The 15041-nt window shown below is 32.7% G+C and overlaps 2 protein-coding genes across 2 annotated transcripts; one reads left to right on the forward strand and one right to left on the reverse strand.

Moving 5' to 3' along the window:
• Nucleotides 1–449: 449 nt before the first annotated feature.
• Nucleotides 450–2172, forward strand: LOC121803930. Its single transcript, XM_042203503.1, has 3 exons — nucleotides 450–459; nucleotides 1175–1629; nucleotides 1726–2172. The coding sequence occupies exons 1-3, from the start codon at nucleotides 450–452 to the stop codon at nucleotides 2170–2172; spliced, it is 912 nt and encodes a 303-aa protein (XP_042059437.1).
• Nucleotides 2173–12252: 10080 nt separating this feature from the next.
• Nucleotides 12253–14730, reverse strand: LOC121803931 (TIR-only protein-like). The gene is made up of 2 exons (XM_042203505.1): nucleotides 14279–14730; nucleotides 12253–12385 (listed from the first exon to the last, which is right to left on the reverse strand). The coding sequence occupies exons 1-2, from the start codon at nucleotides 14728–14730 to the stop codon at nucleotides 12253–12255; spliced, it is 585 nt and encodes a 194-aa protein (XP_042059439.1).
• Nucleotides 14731–15041: the final 311 nt, after the last annotated feature.

The following is a 15041-nucleotide window of genomic DNA, read 5'->3' on the forward strand; positions in this document are numbered from 1 at the left end:
ATTAAATTGTATTGATTTATGTGCATGATGGTTATATATATTGAATTGTAATGCCTTATGCGTATATATGCATAAGTAAATAAATTCAATGGACGGTTGTTATTAAATTAATGGTAGTTACTGATGCGAATTGACACACCTTTTGGGAAAGAAATCGGTTGGTCAATTTTGAAGTAATAAATGAATAGTCACATCCATTCCCATGCAGTACGTGTGCATCTATAAAAGGCCTCATGCAGGCAGATGAAAAATACACTCAAAGCAATTTGCATACTCTCGACAATTGTTTATACACATATATTCTTACAGTATTTATATATTTAAAGTTTTGATTCTTTATTTCATCAAAAGAATCATCAAAGCTTGAGGCCAAGGAGAGGATAAACATCAATAGCAGCTTAAGGGGAAACATCAAATAGTGGATCCAACCCTACATCAAATTAATAAGCATGGACGGAGGTTGGTGATTCTATCCCCACTTTATAGTATAAATGTTATGGTTGAATTAATTCAAATCTAGAATTAGATTTCATTATCGAAATCATTAAAGTTGAGATATGGCTGACAGTTCTTGGTATCAGAGCCAATCTAGATTTGGTTAATTCACCATTTATGTGTTTTTAAAATCGAAATTTAAATGGTCTTAATTTTCGATTTTGGTTAAATTTGCTTCCGCTTATGCGTTGGGTATTGTTTTATGAAATGATAAAACAATATAATGTTTTCTACCCATTAAAGATTTCAATATTTAAATGATATATGACTTGTTAATCACCAAAGTGGTCTTGTTATATTGCATTTAATTATTGAGCATGATGAATGTTAGTTAATTGATCATGATTAAAGAGATGCTATAAATGACATTAAAGTTTGATTGATCAATTATATTATTATTTATATACTTGGAGATCACCCAAAGGTGGATCATTGTATACATTTAATAATACGAAAGGGATTAATCATGTCTACTATGTGTCTTATGTTGTATGTATACCCAAAGGCAACATGCTTATTTGATTAATTATTAAAGAATTTTTTTAGGATCGTTGAAAGTATGTGTATTTTAAGTATTGTCCAAAGGTTACTTGAATGCATGTTATTTAAAGTATTACAGTTATCTGAATCGGTGTTTAAAGTTCAAAGCACTAATTGTAAGCATGTATAAATGTTGCAGCTTCGTCTAATATATATGCATCTGCAAACTCTGTCGTAAAGTTCAATGGGCAGAACTATGGTGAATGGTCAGAACAGATCCGGTTTTCACTAGGTGTTATGTCACTTGACCATGCCATACTTACGGAAGATGAGCCTGCAGCCATTACAGAAGAAAGCTCCGAAACGGACAAGTCTCGATATGAGACTTGGGAGCGCTCTAACAGGCTAAGTCTCAATCTTATGAGGATGACGATGGCAGAAAGTTTTAAGCCATCTATGCCTAAGACAGAGAGTGCAAGGGAATTCATAGAAAAGATAAAGGAGTGTTCACAATCGGAATTGGCCGACAAGTCAATTGTAGGGAGCCTAATGAGTGAGCTCACTACAAGAAAGTTTGACTGGTCCCAACCTATTCACGATCATGTAACACACATGTCAAACTTGGCAGCAAGGCTCTCTACCTTGGGAATGGAGGTTCACGAATAGTTCTTGGTTCAATTCATCATAAACTCTCTTCCTAATGAATTTGGCCAGTTCCAGGTGAATTATAACACCATAAAAGATAAATAGGACCTTAAAGAGCTAAAGGCCATGTTAGTACAAGAGGAAGGGAGACTAAAGAAGATGGGTGTCCAAGTTGTGAATCTAATGGGTCATGGAGGAGCAAGCACCAGTAAGGGAAAGACAAGTAAAAATGACAAACGTAAAGATTCTTCTTTACCTAAAGGCCCCGAAAAGAAGATTCAGAAGGAAAGGAAGTGTTTCTTCTGTAGAGAAACGGGACACTTCAAGAAGGATTGTCTGAAAAGAAAGGCATGGTTTGAATCGAATCTTAATGAAGTGCCTAATAATACTTGGTGGTTAGATTCTGGTGCTACTACTCATGTGTCTCACATTGAACAGGGATTCAGTACGATCCAGCCTATAAAAGGAAGTGAACAATACTTGTTCATGGGAAACAGGATGAAGGCACAAATTAAAGGCGTCGGGACCTACAGATTGATCTTAGACACATGATGTTATATAGATCTTAAGGAATGTCTCTATGTACCAGATTGTGCTAGAAATCTTATATCTGTTAGTCGGTTGGATAGATTAGGTTTTAAAATCAAGTTTGTAAATAGTGTATTCACATTGTACAGAAATGATTACTTCTATGGAAGTGGTACTTTGTTTGATTCACTCTATAGTGTCAATCTTGATGCAAAGTTTTCTGAATCCTTGTTTAATATTGAAAGTAGAGGCATAAAACGTAGTATGTCAAGTGAATGTTCGGCATACTTGTGGCATCAAAGACTAGGTCACATATCCAAAGGAAGGATAATGAGGTTGGTAAAGAATGAAATTCTTCATTCATTGGATTTTAGTGATCTAGATATGTGTATAGATTGCATAAAGGGGAAGGAAACTAAACACATAGTAAAGAAATCAGCCACAAGGAGTTCTCAACTTTTTGAGTTAATTCATACTGATATATGTGGTCCTTTTGATGCACCTTCGTGGGATGGTAGAAATTATTTTATCACCTTTATTGATGATTTCTCACGGTATGGTTATATATATCTATTGTGTGAAAAGGCTGAATCGGTGAATGTCTTAAAGATATTCATAGATGAAGTGGAAAGACAATTGGATAGAAAAGTTAAGGTTGTGAGATCAGATAGATGTGGTGAATTCTACGGAAAATTTAATGAGTCTGGACAATGTCCGGGCCCATTTGCAAAGTACCTCGAAAGTAAGGGCATTTGTGCACAGTATACAATGCCCGACACTCCGCAACAGAATGGTGTAGCGGAAAGGCAGAATTGTACTCTTTTGGATATGGTTAGATGCATGTTAAGTGGATGTAATTTGCCTCTTTCGTTATGGATTTATGCATTAAAGACTGCAACGTATATGCTTAATCGGATTCCTAGTAAGGCAGTTCCAAAGACCCCTTTTGAACTGTGGACGGGAAGGAAACCGAGTTTACGACATATATGTATTTGGGGTTGCCCTGCAGAAGTAAAGTTGTATAATCCACATGAAAAGAAGCTGAATTTAAAGACGGTCAGTGGATTCTTCATTGGCTATCCAGATAAGTCAAAGGGATATACATTCTATTGTCCTAACCATAGTACGAGAATAGTTGAGACGGGAAATGCTAGGTTCATTGAAAACAATGAAACTAGTGGGAGTGGTGAACCTCGTAAAGTGGACTTTAATGAAATTCAAGACAAAGTTGTTCATCCACCTATTGTTGCACCTAAAGTTGTTGTTCATATTGAACAACATGAAGTGCATAACCCACTTGTTGAGATTGAAGATGAACCAGTCATAATTCAAGAACAGAATAACGAACCAATAGAACCTTTAAGGCGATCAGTGGCCATATCGGATGACTATGTGGTATATTCTGTTGAAAGTGAATGTGACTTGAGCATTGATGAAGACCCAATCTCATTCCAACAAGCCATGGAAAGTAACAATTCTGAAAATTGGTTAAATGCAGCAAGGGAAGAGATGAAATCTATGGGCGATAACAATGTTTGGGACTTAGTAGAATTGCCTACAGGTTTTAAAGCCATTGGTTGTAAATGGATCTTTAAAACAAAACGTGATTCGAAAGGTGACATTGAAAGGTACAAGGCTCGCCTTGTTGCCAAAGGTTTCACTCAAAAGGATGGCATTGACTACAAAGAAACCTTCTCTCCAGTTTCAAAGAAGGATTCTTTAAGAATTGTGTTGGCTTTGGTGGCTCATTATGATTTAGAGCTTCACCAAATGGATGTAAAGACGGCCTTCCTAAATTGAGTATTTGAAGAGGAGGTATACATGAAACAGCCCAAAGGATTTATGATAGAAGGAAAAGAAGGTTTAGTATGTAAGTTGAGAAAGTCAATATATGGACTCAAACAAGCTTCTAGACAATGGTATATAAAGTTCAATGATATCATTGTGTCATATGGTTTTGCAGAAATCATCGTTGATCGATGTATCTATATTAAAATCAGTGGGAGCAAGTTTATTATATTAGTCCTATATGTTGATGACATTTTGCTAGCCACAAATGACATGAGTCTATTACATGATGTAAAGAAATATCTATCTTTGAACTTCGAAATGAAGGATATGGGTGAGGCATCTTATGTGATCGGAATAGAGATATTCCGGGATAAATCACAAGGATTGTTAAGCTCGTCTCAGAAAGGTTATATAAATAAAGTATTAGAGAGATATAGAATGGAAAAATGCTCTGCAGGAATTGCTCCAATTCAGAAGGGAGACAAGTTTAGTAAAATTCAATGTCCGAAAAATGAATTGGAGCGTAAGGAAATGGAAAGAATTCCATATGCATCAGTGGTTGGGAGTTTGAACTATGTTCAAACATGTACGCGACCGGATATCACCTCTGCGGTTGGTATGTTGGGTCGATATCAAAGTAATCCCAGAATGGATCACTGGAAGGCTGCAAAGAAAGTCCTCAGGTACTTACAAGGTACCAAAGAGCACATGCTTACATATAGAAAATCCGATCATCTCGAGGTAATTGTATATTCAGATTCAGACTATGCCGGATGCGTTGATAGTAGAAAGTCAACGTTTGGCTATTTGTTCCTTTTAGCCGAGGGAGTAGTATCATGGAAAAGTGGAAAGCAGTCTGTCATTGCTACTTCCACTATGGAGGCCGAATTTGTTGCATGCTTTGAGGCCACTGTTCACGGATTGTGGTTGCGGAACTTTATTTCGGGGCTTAAAATTGTCGACTCTATAGCTAGGCCGCAGCTGTCTTCTTTTCAAAGAATGATAAGTACTCGAAAGGGGCTAAACACATGGAGTTAAAATACTTATCTGTTAAAGAAGAAGTACAGAAACAAAGAGTGTTCTTTGAGCATATTAGGACGGATATGATGGTAGCGGATCCGTTAACTAAAGGACTACCACCCAAAATGTTTATTGGCCATGTAGAGCGTATGGGTATTATAGATAAAGCCTTGCTATTTTAGTTGTATTATGCTTGTAAAGTGTAAGACACTTTGAATTCAATAAAAGTTATGTTTCTGTTTATTGAATATGTTATCATTATAGTTTGTATACAATTATGGTTGTGGATAACATATGATAAATTGAGAATAAATGTTCATCTCAATGAAAGGACAATGTGAAGTTGGAATTGGTGTGTGATGCATGGAAGGGATCATGTCGCTTAATGATGTGTGACCGCCATGATTCGATTAATTCTAATTTTATCATGGTATTTTAAAGTATATTTTGAACTTGATATAAAAGTGTGCATTATAGTTATTAAATCATAAAGACAATACAAAGGTCAAGTGGGAGAATGTAAGAATATTTATATTCTTATGTGACCTATGTATCTATTGGTTTAAAATTAAAGTTCAAGTTCATAATATTAAAAGCTAAGAGGGATTCTAATATTAAAGATGACACCGTGATGGATCGGTTTTAATTAAAGAATTAGAATCGGGTGTATTGATAACCCTCCTCTCTTGCCTCTTAATTATAATAATATATAAATGTGTAGTATATGTGTGAAGATGTACACGAAATGATATACAAATATATATATATATATATATATATATATATGGATTTATTATATATATTACATTAATGTATATGTTACGTGCATAAAGAATGTGATGTGACAGTAATATATATACACATTAAATTTTATTGATTTATGTGCATGATGGTTATATATATTGAATTATAATGACTTATGCGTATATATGCATAAGTAAATAAATTCAATGGATGGTTGTTATTAAATTAATGGTAGTTACTAGACATGCACAAACCAAACCGGCCCAGCGGTTAACCGCCGGTTCGGGCCAGCCGGTTCATGAACCGGAACCGGAACCGGCGGCTTGAACCGTCCGGAGGGTTGCCGGTTAACACGGGCCGGTTCAAGGTCGGCGAATTGTGAACCGTGAACCGACGGTTTGAACCGCCGGTCAACCGAATTTTTTTAAAAAAATTATTTATAAAAATTGATTTTTATATTTAATGGGCTAGAATGTTTTATGTTCCACTTTCGATATGGGACAAAATATGTTGAAGTACTTTCTTTTATAACTACATGTTTAGAGCATTCATTCATCTTTTTCTAATGTGGGATACAAAACTTTCTTTTGTCTTCTACTTTTCTTCATGTTTTGTATGCTATATATAAACAAAATTATTATTCAAATATATTCTTGATTGATAAAAATATAGAATTATTGAGAAATATGATTTGTATATAGAAAATATTTATTTGTATAATAATTATTGTTAGGTTTATACAATTTGTATAAGAATTATTCTGTCAATGTGTATAATATTATTTATTAGTTAACATATACATAAATTTACAAACATAAGCAAATCATTAATGATAAATAACTAATGAATAATAGTTTATGTAATAATATTTGTTATTATTACATAAACTATTATGTCCTATTAAGTATTGATATTTTATCTTCCAATCAAGGGCCAACCGATTCCTATGAATAGAATAATTTGCTTTGATCATCAACCATTTGGATTTTTGTGATCACTCTAGTGGGAATTACTATATATATTTTTTCTTTGTATATATGCGATATGTCCAATATTATTTATGTATTTATAAACTATTATGTCCTATATTATTCTATAATAAATTTATGTATTTATGGTCAAAGAAAATTATTCTATTTCATTAGTTATTTATGTATATGTTTATAAAATATCAATACTTAATATTGGACATAATAGTTTATGTAATAATAACGAATATTATTACATAAATTATTATTCATTAGTTATTTATCATTAATGATTTGCTTATGTTTATAAATTTATGTATATGTTAACTAATAAATATTATTATACACATTAAAAGAATAATTCTTATACAAATTGTATAAACCTAACCAATAATTATTATACAAATAAATATTTTCTATATACAAATCATATTTCTCAATAATTCTATATTTTTATCAATCAAGAATATATTTGAATAATAATTTTGTTTATATATAACATACAAAACATGAAGAAAAGTAGAAGACAAAAGAAAGTTTTGTATCCCACATTAGAAAAAGATGAATGAATGCTCTAAACATGTAGTTATAAAAGAAAGAACTTCAACATATTTTGTCCCACATCGAAAGTGGAACATAAAACATTCAAGGATGTCTCTATAAAATAGAAACAACCAAGAATGAGTTTGACCCACATCAAAAGTGGAACATAAAACATTCAATGATGTCTCTATAAAATAGAAACAACCAAGAATGAGTTTGTCCCACATCGAAAGTGGAACATAAAATATTCAAGGATGTCTCTATAAAAGAGAAACAACCAAGAATGATTTTGTCCCACATCGAAAGTGGAACATAAAACATACAAGGATGTCTCTATAAAAGAGAAACAACCAAGAATGATTTTGTCCCACATCGAAAGTGGAACATAAAACATTCAAGGATGTCTCTATAAAAGAGAAACAACCAAGAATGATTTTGTCCCACATCGAAAGTGGAACATAAAACATTCAAGGATGTCTCTATAAAAGAGAAACAACCAAGAATTAGTTTGTCCCATGTCGAAAGTGGAAAATAAAACATTCAAAGATGTCTCTATAAAAGAGAAACAACCAAGAATGGTTTCTTAAATTCGCAATCCCATCAAATATATATGGGCTATTACGAAGTTCTTGTATTCATTTGTTTGTAAAAATTGATTTTAAATATAAAAATCAATTTTTATAAATAAAAAATATATTTTTTTAATTTCGGTTGAACCGCCGGTTCATGAACCTGAACCGGCGGTTCAGGCCAAAAACCGGTGGTTTTGAACCGCCTGGTGAACCGGCGGTTTTTGAACCGGAACCGGAACCGCCGGGACCCTTGGCGGGCCGGTTCCGCTTCATGCGTATGATGACCCGTGAACCGCCGGTTCATGAACCGGAATCGGCGGTTCGGAACTGTTGTGCATGCCTAGTAGTTACTGATGCGAATTGACACACCTTTTGGGAAAGAAATCGGTTGGTCAATTTTGAAGTAATAAATGAATAGTCACATTCATTCCCATGCAGTACGTGTGCATCTATAAAAGGCCTCATGCAGGTAGATGAAAAATACACTCAAAAAAATTTGCATACTCTCGGCAATTGTTTATACACATATATTCTTACAGTATTTATATATTTAAAGTTTCGATTCTTTATTTCTTCAAAAGAATCATCAAAGCTTGAGGCCAAGGAAAGGATAAACAACAATAGCAGCTTAAGGGGAAACATCAAATAGTGGATCCAACCCTACATCAAATTAATAAGCATGGACGGAGGTTGGTGATTCTATCCCCACTTTATAGTATAAATGTTATGGTTGAATTAATTCAAATCTAGAATTAGATTTCATTATCGAAATCATTAAAGTTGAGATATGGCTGACAGTTCTTGGTATCAGAGCCAATCTAGATTTGGTTAATTCACCATTTATGTGTTTTTAAAATCGAAATTTAAATGGTCTTAATTTTCGATTTTGGTTAAATTTGAGATATGGCTAACAAACAAAACAAAACCTTTATTCACCACACTATCAAGATCGTACAAAACACTTAATCCAACTCTCTTTCACAATGAGCAAGACACAATAACCGCAAGATGCTATCTAAAATCCAAAGTGAACAAATGAGGGTGTGACTGAATGAATGTGTGTGTGCGTGTTGATTCTTATATATGAATTGATACAACAGAAACAGAGAAAGCACAAGAATGTAACAAACTTCCAGCTTTTAATTCTTGATCGTTGACCTCCAACGGCAAGTCAAAGTTAATGTGACTTTAACTATAACTCCAACGCTCATCACCTTCCGGAGCCAAGCTTTAGTAGATCGAATGCTTCTCAGCTCCACCTTCTCCCTTATACTCTGATTTTATCACATTTACAGGTTATGGGTTATATATTGCTTGAAAAAGGTTTAGACATGGTAAGAATTACATCCTACAAGGAATAGAAGAGATTTAGCTTCACAAAGCAAGTTTCTTTCCTTCCTTGAATTTCTGCCTAATTTCTATCACCTTTTAACTGCTCTGGGCAATGTTCAAGATACCCACGCGAAGATCTTTCATAGACAAAGAGAATGATATGAATTAAGCACTGATTGGACATCAACATTTTCAGAAAGATTGTCTCGAACTAAGGCTGCTGCACATCCACATATTTTGTACCTTTTCTACACATATTTCACAAAATAGTCAGAATACCAACATAATAGAGAAGTAGACACAATCACGCATAATAATATACAAAATGTGATCAAAATCATGCACGCCTACCCTCCAAAACCATGCAAAATCTAAGTATGTCGCTGCATGCAGCGAAGTTTTGGCCTTATTGCAGGGTCTATTTTTTGCGGCCGGCCGAGGAAAACAGCTGCAGCGGATGCCCGCCGTTGCAACTGTTTTTCGGCCTTATTGCATGCCGTTTTAGCCGCGGATGAAATCAATTTTTTTCTAATTTTTTATATTTAATACATTATTCTATCTCAAAATACCTCCATTCTTCTCTACTTATCATGCGCATAACAATAGAAGTTTAATGTAGTAATTTAAATTAAAAAAATATTATCAATATAGTGTTTTAAAATCGTATTAGCATTCTAATCCATGTTATTTATTTTCAAAATGAAAAATTAAAAGAACAAATATGAAACATGATTTAAATAAGTTGTGACTGATTTTAGAGCTAAATTGTTGTATATGTTGGGGCTAAAATTAAAAATGTTGACGTGAGGAAAAATGAATTGAGGCTGATTTTTGGGTTCTTATCGCTAATGCCCTTAATATCTCTTGAAACACATCATCTTCCATAATTTCATTCCATATTCTCTTTCTATTTTCTCAATTTGAAGCAAAAATTTAAACCCTAGTTCAACCCATATAAAAATTCCCAAAACCTAGTTGCATTCTACATAAAAAAAACGGCTTATAGTTGGTTTTTCCAGTTGTGACCTATTCTCTATTGTGGGTATGTTATTGGTGTAATTTTTATTTCTGGAAAGGTAACTACAAGAGTATTATTCCATTGTAATTGTAATTGTGTTTTGGTTGAATTTATTTTTGATATTTGGGAAATAAGAGCATCCACTACCCCGACCTGGATTTAGGCCTCAAGTCCCCTCCACGTCATCATTTCCCTAAATTTGAGTCCCACCTCTAACCCTGCAGGCTACATCCAAGCTCCAACTATTAAATTGCACTATTCACGACTCCAACCTATTTTGCTTGTAAAAATTGAAAACGTTTAGCCATTATAACATGAGAAATTTATTTTTAATTCGAAAATAATAAATTTTCAATATATAATTATAAATTATACTATAAATTAAAAAAAAATGAAAACATAAAAAATAATCAGTTCCTCTTCCGTCACCCCTCTCCCTCTTCCTCCCTGTTCTTCCTCTCCCATCTCCCTCTTCTTCCTCTTCCAAACTAAAAAAATCAGAAAATTGGGGCCCGAAACACCTCCAGCGCCGGGCCAAGACTTGTTGGGGCACGGCCCGGGCACCTCCAACGCATAGCCGGACTAGACCCTGGGCACGGCCCCGGGACGCGACTGCATCACCGGGCGCGGCCCAGGCCGAAACCTGCTCCCTCCAACGCGCGAAGCCGCGGGCCGGAACCCAAGTACGGTCTGGCCCACAGCGTTAGTGATGGCCTAACGTGCATACACAGTAATAAATTTGCAGAATTTGCAGATATAACATGTCCTTGCAGATTTAGTACTAATGTGGTGCTCCTTTTACATTTTTTTTTTGAAACACAAGACCATCTCCAATAGTACTGCAAAACTTAAAATACAGTAGAAAAATATCTATAATGATACTGCAAAATTTTTTTAAAGTAATATATATGTCTTTAGATTTACACTAAAACTATATCAAAACACATTTCAGATTTTATATTTATCTGAATAGGAAAAGGGAAGGAAAGAGAAGTTAAAATATATATATATATATAACTTATAGGAAGCGTAAGGTTCTAGCGGCTAAGATAAGAAGATATGAAAATAACCTAATTTGATTTAATTAATATTTAGTTAGTAATTAATTAGTGGGCTGACCCATATTAGTATAATACACATTTTATTGATAAATAAAATATGCTACACGTTTTTTTTCTAAATTAACATATAAAAATATTAATTAATGCGTATTAATACTGATTAGTTATGCTGTAGTAAATTACTACATAATTTGGCAGGTTTTAATTTTTAATATTAAGGATTGGTTTATTTTAGTTTAAAAATTGACAAAATCTTTAATCTAAAACTAATATTATGCCTAATGCCTAATATCAAACTAAATATACTATTAAATGTAACAAACAATAGTTAAACTTGAATAATTAAAACGATACCTAATCTTTAATCTAAAACTAATATTATGCATAATGCCTAATATCAAACTAAATATACTATTATGTTTTATATACTTGTAGTATTTTTTAAATCAATATTAATTTTGAATTTTAGTTATTTTATGTATACGTTGTAATATTTTTTATAGTATTTTTATTGTATTTAAATTTTCTAAATTATGTGATTTTTTTATTTAATAAATAATAGATTTCATATATAGTTATATTAATTAAAAAATATTATTATATTATCTAATTTAATTTAAGTTATTGACAAAGTTTCATAGGATTAGTGTATAATTTAGATAAATATATAGGTATTATTGAAAAGTATAAAAGGTAACTGAGTGGGGAATATTATTTTGGGTTTGAGTTTAATGTAAATGGTTAGAGTAAAATCAATATTTAGTGTGAAAATATATACTAAAATGAGTTTGAGTTTAGTGTAAAGGTCGGAGTTGCTCTATTCATTTTTGCAGTTTTTGGGTGTGATATTTTTTTTATTTTATTCTTGATGGCATAGGTATAATCAACAAAACGGATAAAAGGTTAGCAATAAATTTCAATAAACAACCTAAAACAAATTAAACTAAAAGATCGTAGGTAAATTTATTATTTTGAATATAATAACTAAGATCTTATTTGATGAATTTACAGAATTAGTGACCATGAATAAACAATAAAAAGAAATTTTGAATTGCTCAATTTTGAGCAGCAAAAGTTGGGATTTTGTAAAAAGAGAAATTGTTATCTTGATCGAGCTCATCATCTTCAATTTCTGCCAGGCTTTCCATCACAATATTTGCTGCATTTTTCACCACGTCCGACCAATTACTGCCAAATTATTCTAGTGAGATAAACAAAATACATAATTTCACTACTGTGGATAAAAGTTGGAGGTTTCAAAATGGAGCTTTTTTGTAATCTATCATAATCTAAAGTGCAAGTTTGATGAAAAGTCCTTAATGCCCCTTTTGGAGGGAAATTGAAAAGATGAGGTGTCTTCTATTCAAAAATAATTTTTTAAGGAAAAAACAATTGGACAAATAATAGCCCAATAAAATGCTAACTTCTTGAAGAAGTTTTAAAACACATTTAAATAGTGCACTACCATTAAATTTTTTTTTATAATTAAGTTATTAAATTTATATATTAATTAGACTTATATTTGAGTTAAATTGGAATTGTGTTTGAGAGTTTAGTTTGCCTTCCATTTATTTAGCTTAAAATTGAGATTTAATCATTTATTGCAATACTTTTTCTCCGAATTAATTCATAAGCTAAACGACAACACATATATGTAATGCTTACAATTTCCATCCTATATTTACTCAATTAAAGTTTTTAGTTCTTATATTTTAATTCGCCTCTAATTAAACAATACTACTAAGTTTACAGATTAAACTAAGGAATAAGATGACATTATATATATTTAAAATTAAATCTGACTTATAAAGTTTGTATAACTTCTTAATATAAAGAGTAGTGTAAATTCTCACATTATTCAAAACAAACAAGATGCATAAAATATTATCGTTATTTTAAGTGATAGTAGTAATTTACTTTTTATACGTATATGTGGCGGGAAGTAAGAAATTTATTCTTTCCAATATAAAAAATTCATTTAGTCTTTGACAATGTATATCAAGTTATGCTATGGTCTGAAATTAAAAGAAATAAATAAACAGTCAACTAAAATGTGATTATTGGATAATACAAATTTTCTAACTTGACTTCTCAAAGAAGTTTTAAATTTATATGATTTAAATTATTCATATATTTAATGTGGATATGTTTAATATTCCATATATTTTTTTCAAATTAATTTTTAATAATTAAGCTATTAAATTTATATATTAATTTACCTTTTATTTGGATTAATGACTTGCATAGCACTTTCAATAAACATCTTTACTCACACATATTTTCTTTATTTGTATATCTTATTCTAATTAATTCATACTCTTAGATCATTAGTCACACATCTTATTTTTTTCATTAATTTTATTGTTTTTACTTCACTTAGATTATAAATTAAAATTGCATAAATGTTTCATTCACTGAGGAGTAGTAAATTCTTCATTTTGAGTGAGACAAGATAAGTACATTTCTGTTTTTTTAAATCTCCCTATTGCTTTCAATTCTTATTTTCTATATATTTATTATATTTTATATTCATTATTTGATACTCTTATGTCCCGTGCATAGCTCGGGTGTTAATACTAGTGAGAGTAATTTCTCAGTTCCATTAGCGTTCACACGTTTCTTTATCGCACTATGGAAAAATTATACTCCCTCCGTCCCAACTAAGTTGGGTCACTTCTTTATGACACGGAAATTAAGAAATTATGTTGAATGAGTTAAATGATAATAAAATAAAATAGAAGAGAAGAGAAGAGAAGAAAAAAGTAGAAGAGATAGATAGAGTAAGGTAGGTGATAGAGTAAAACAAGAGTGACTAGATGTATTATTTTTTATTAAAAAGGAAATTACTCAACTTTATTGGGACGTCACAATAAGGAATATGATTCAACTTAGTTGAGACGATGGAGTAATAAATAATTAAAATAGTGTAAGGGAGAATAATGTAGAGAAGAATCTTAACTACGTTATTCTCTCTCTTACGTTAATCTCCTCTCCTCTAACTTTTTATTAGTATCATTTTTTAAAAAATGAGAAAAAAATGTGCCAACACTAACATAACAGAGGGAGTACTAATGAACTAACCCTTGACGGGAGTCGAAGTCGAGGCCGACAGTGCCCTTGGCCTCCTCCAAGGCGAGGCCGAACCTCGCGACCTCCTTGGGCGACATGGTGCCGTCGTCCACGAGGCGTAGCTGCGAGGGCTTGATGTCGCAGAAAATGGGGATAACCTTCTTGTTGAGGTCCATCATCAATGCGAGCTCGTGCAAGCAGAAGTAGGAATCGCAATAGCGAGGCGAGAAGACGGCCAACCCGATCTTGCAGCCGCCTATCGCACTGCCGATCTTGTCAAACAGCTTGTCGCCCGCCTTCATGTCCTTGCTGTCCAGAAACGGGCGCACCCGAAGCCCGGATAGATGGTCGTACAGCAGCGTCGCCACCGTGCGCTTCGTGTCGGTGCCTCTGTGGTTGATGAACACGTCGTACGCTCTCGCTTTGACTACCTTCTCCTTCTTCTTTGTCTTCACTAAGTTCATCACTATTGAAGAACGAGGCATGTTGATGTTTCTTCTTTTTTTTTTGTGATGAATGTTTGTTTTGTGGTTAGTAATTTATAGGTGAAGGGGTTTGGAAAATGTGACATTGAATTTTGACGAATAAAATTACTTGGGAAAACTACTGTTTACCGTGTGATTCAAGAATGAGTCCACTGGAATTTAATCAGAGTAGATCTCATTTTTTCTTGTTTCCCGAGTAAAATACAATTGTAAGAATTATATTTCAAAAGAAGCTTATTTATATCGTGTTTTATTTGATTGACCGGCGATTCAAGTCATTTAATTAGAGG

This window comes from Salvia splendens, chromosome 5 (assembly GCF_004379255.2).
Source record: "Salvia splendens isolate huo1 chromosome 5, SspV2, whole genome shotgun sequence".
In the NCBI taxonomy this organism is placed as follows: domain Eukaryota; kingdom Viridiplantae; phylum Streptophyta; class Magnoliopsida; order Lamiales; family Lamiaceae; genus Salvia; species Salvia splendens.

Coding starts and splice junctions, on each gene's coding strand:
- LOC121803930 (XM_042203503.1), top strand. Junction 1,630..1,725: donor TCTCTACCTTGGGAATGGAG/GTTCACGAATAG, acceptor AAAGATAAATAG/GACCTTAAAGAGCTAAAGGC.
- LOC121803931 (XM_042203505.1), bottom strand. CDS start 14,730: ATGAACTTAGTGAAGACAAAGAAGAAGGAGAAGGTAGTCAAAGCGAGA. Junction 12,386..14,278: donor GACTTCGACTCCCGTCAAGG/GTTAGTTCATTA, acceptor ATAATTTGGCAG/TAATTGGTCGGACGTGGTGA.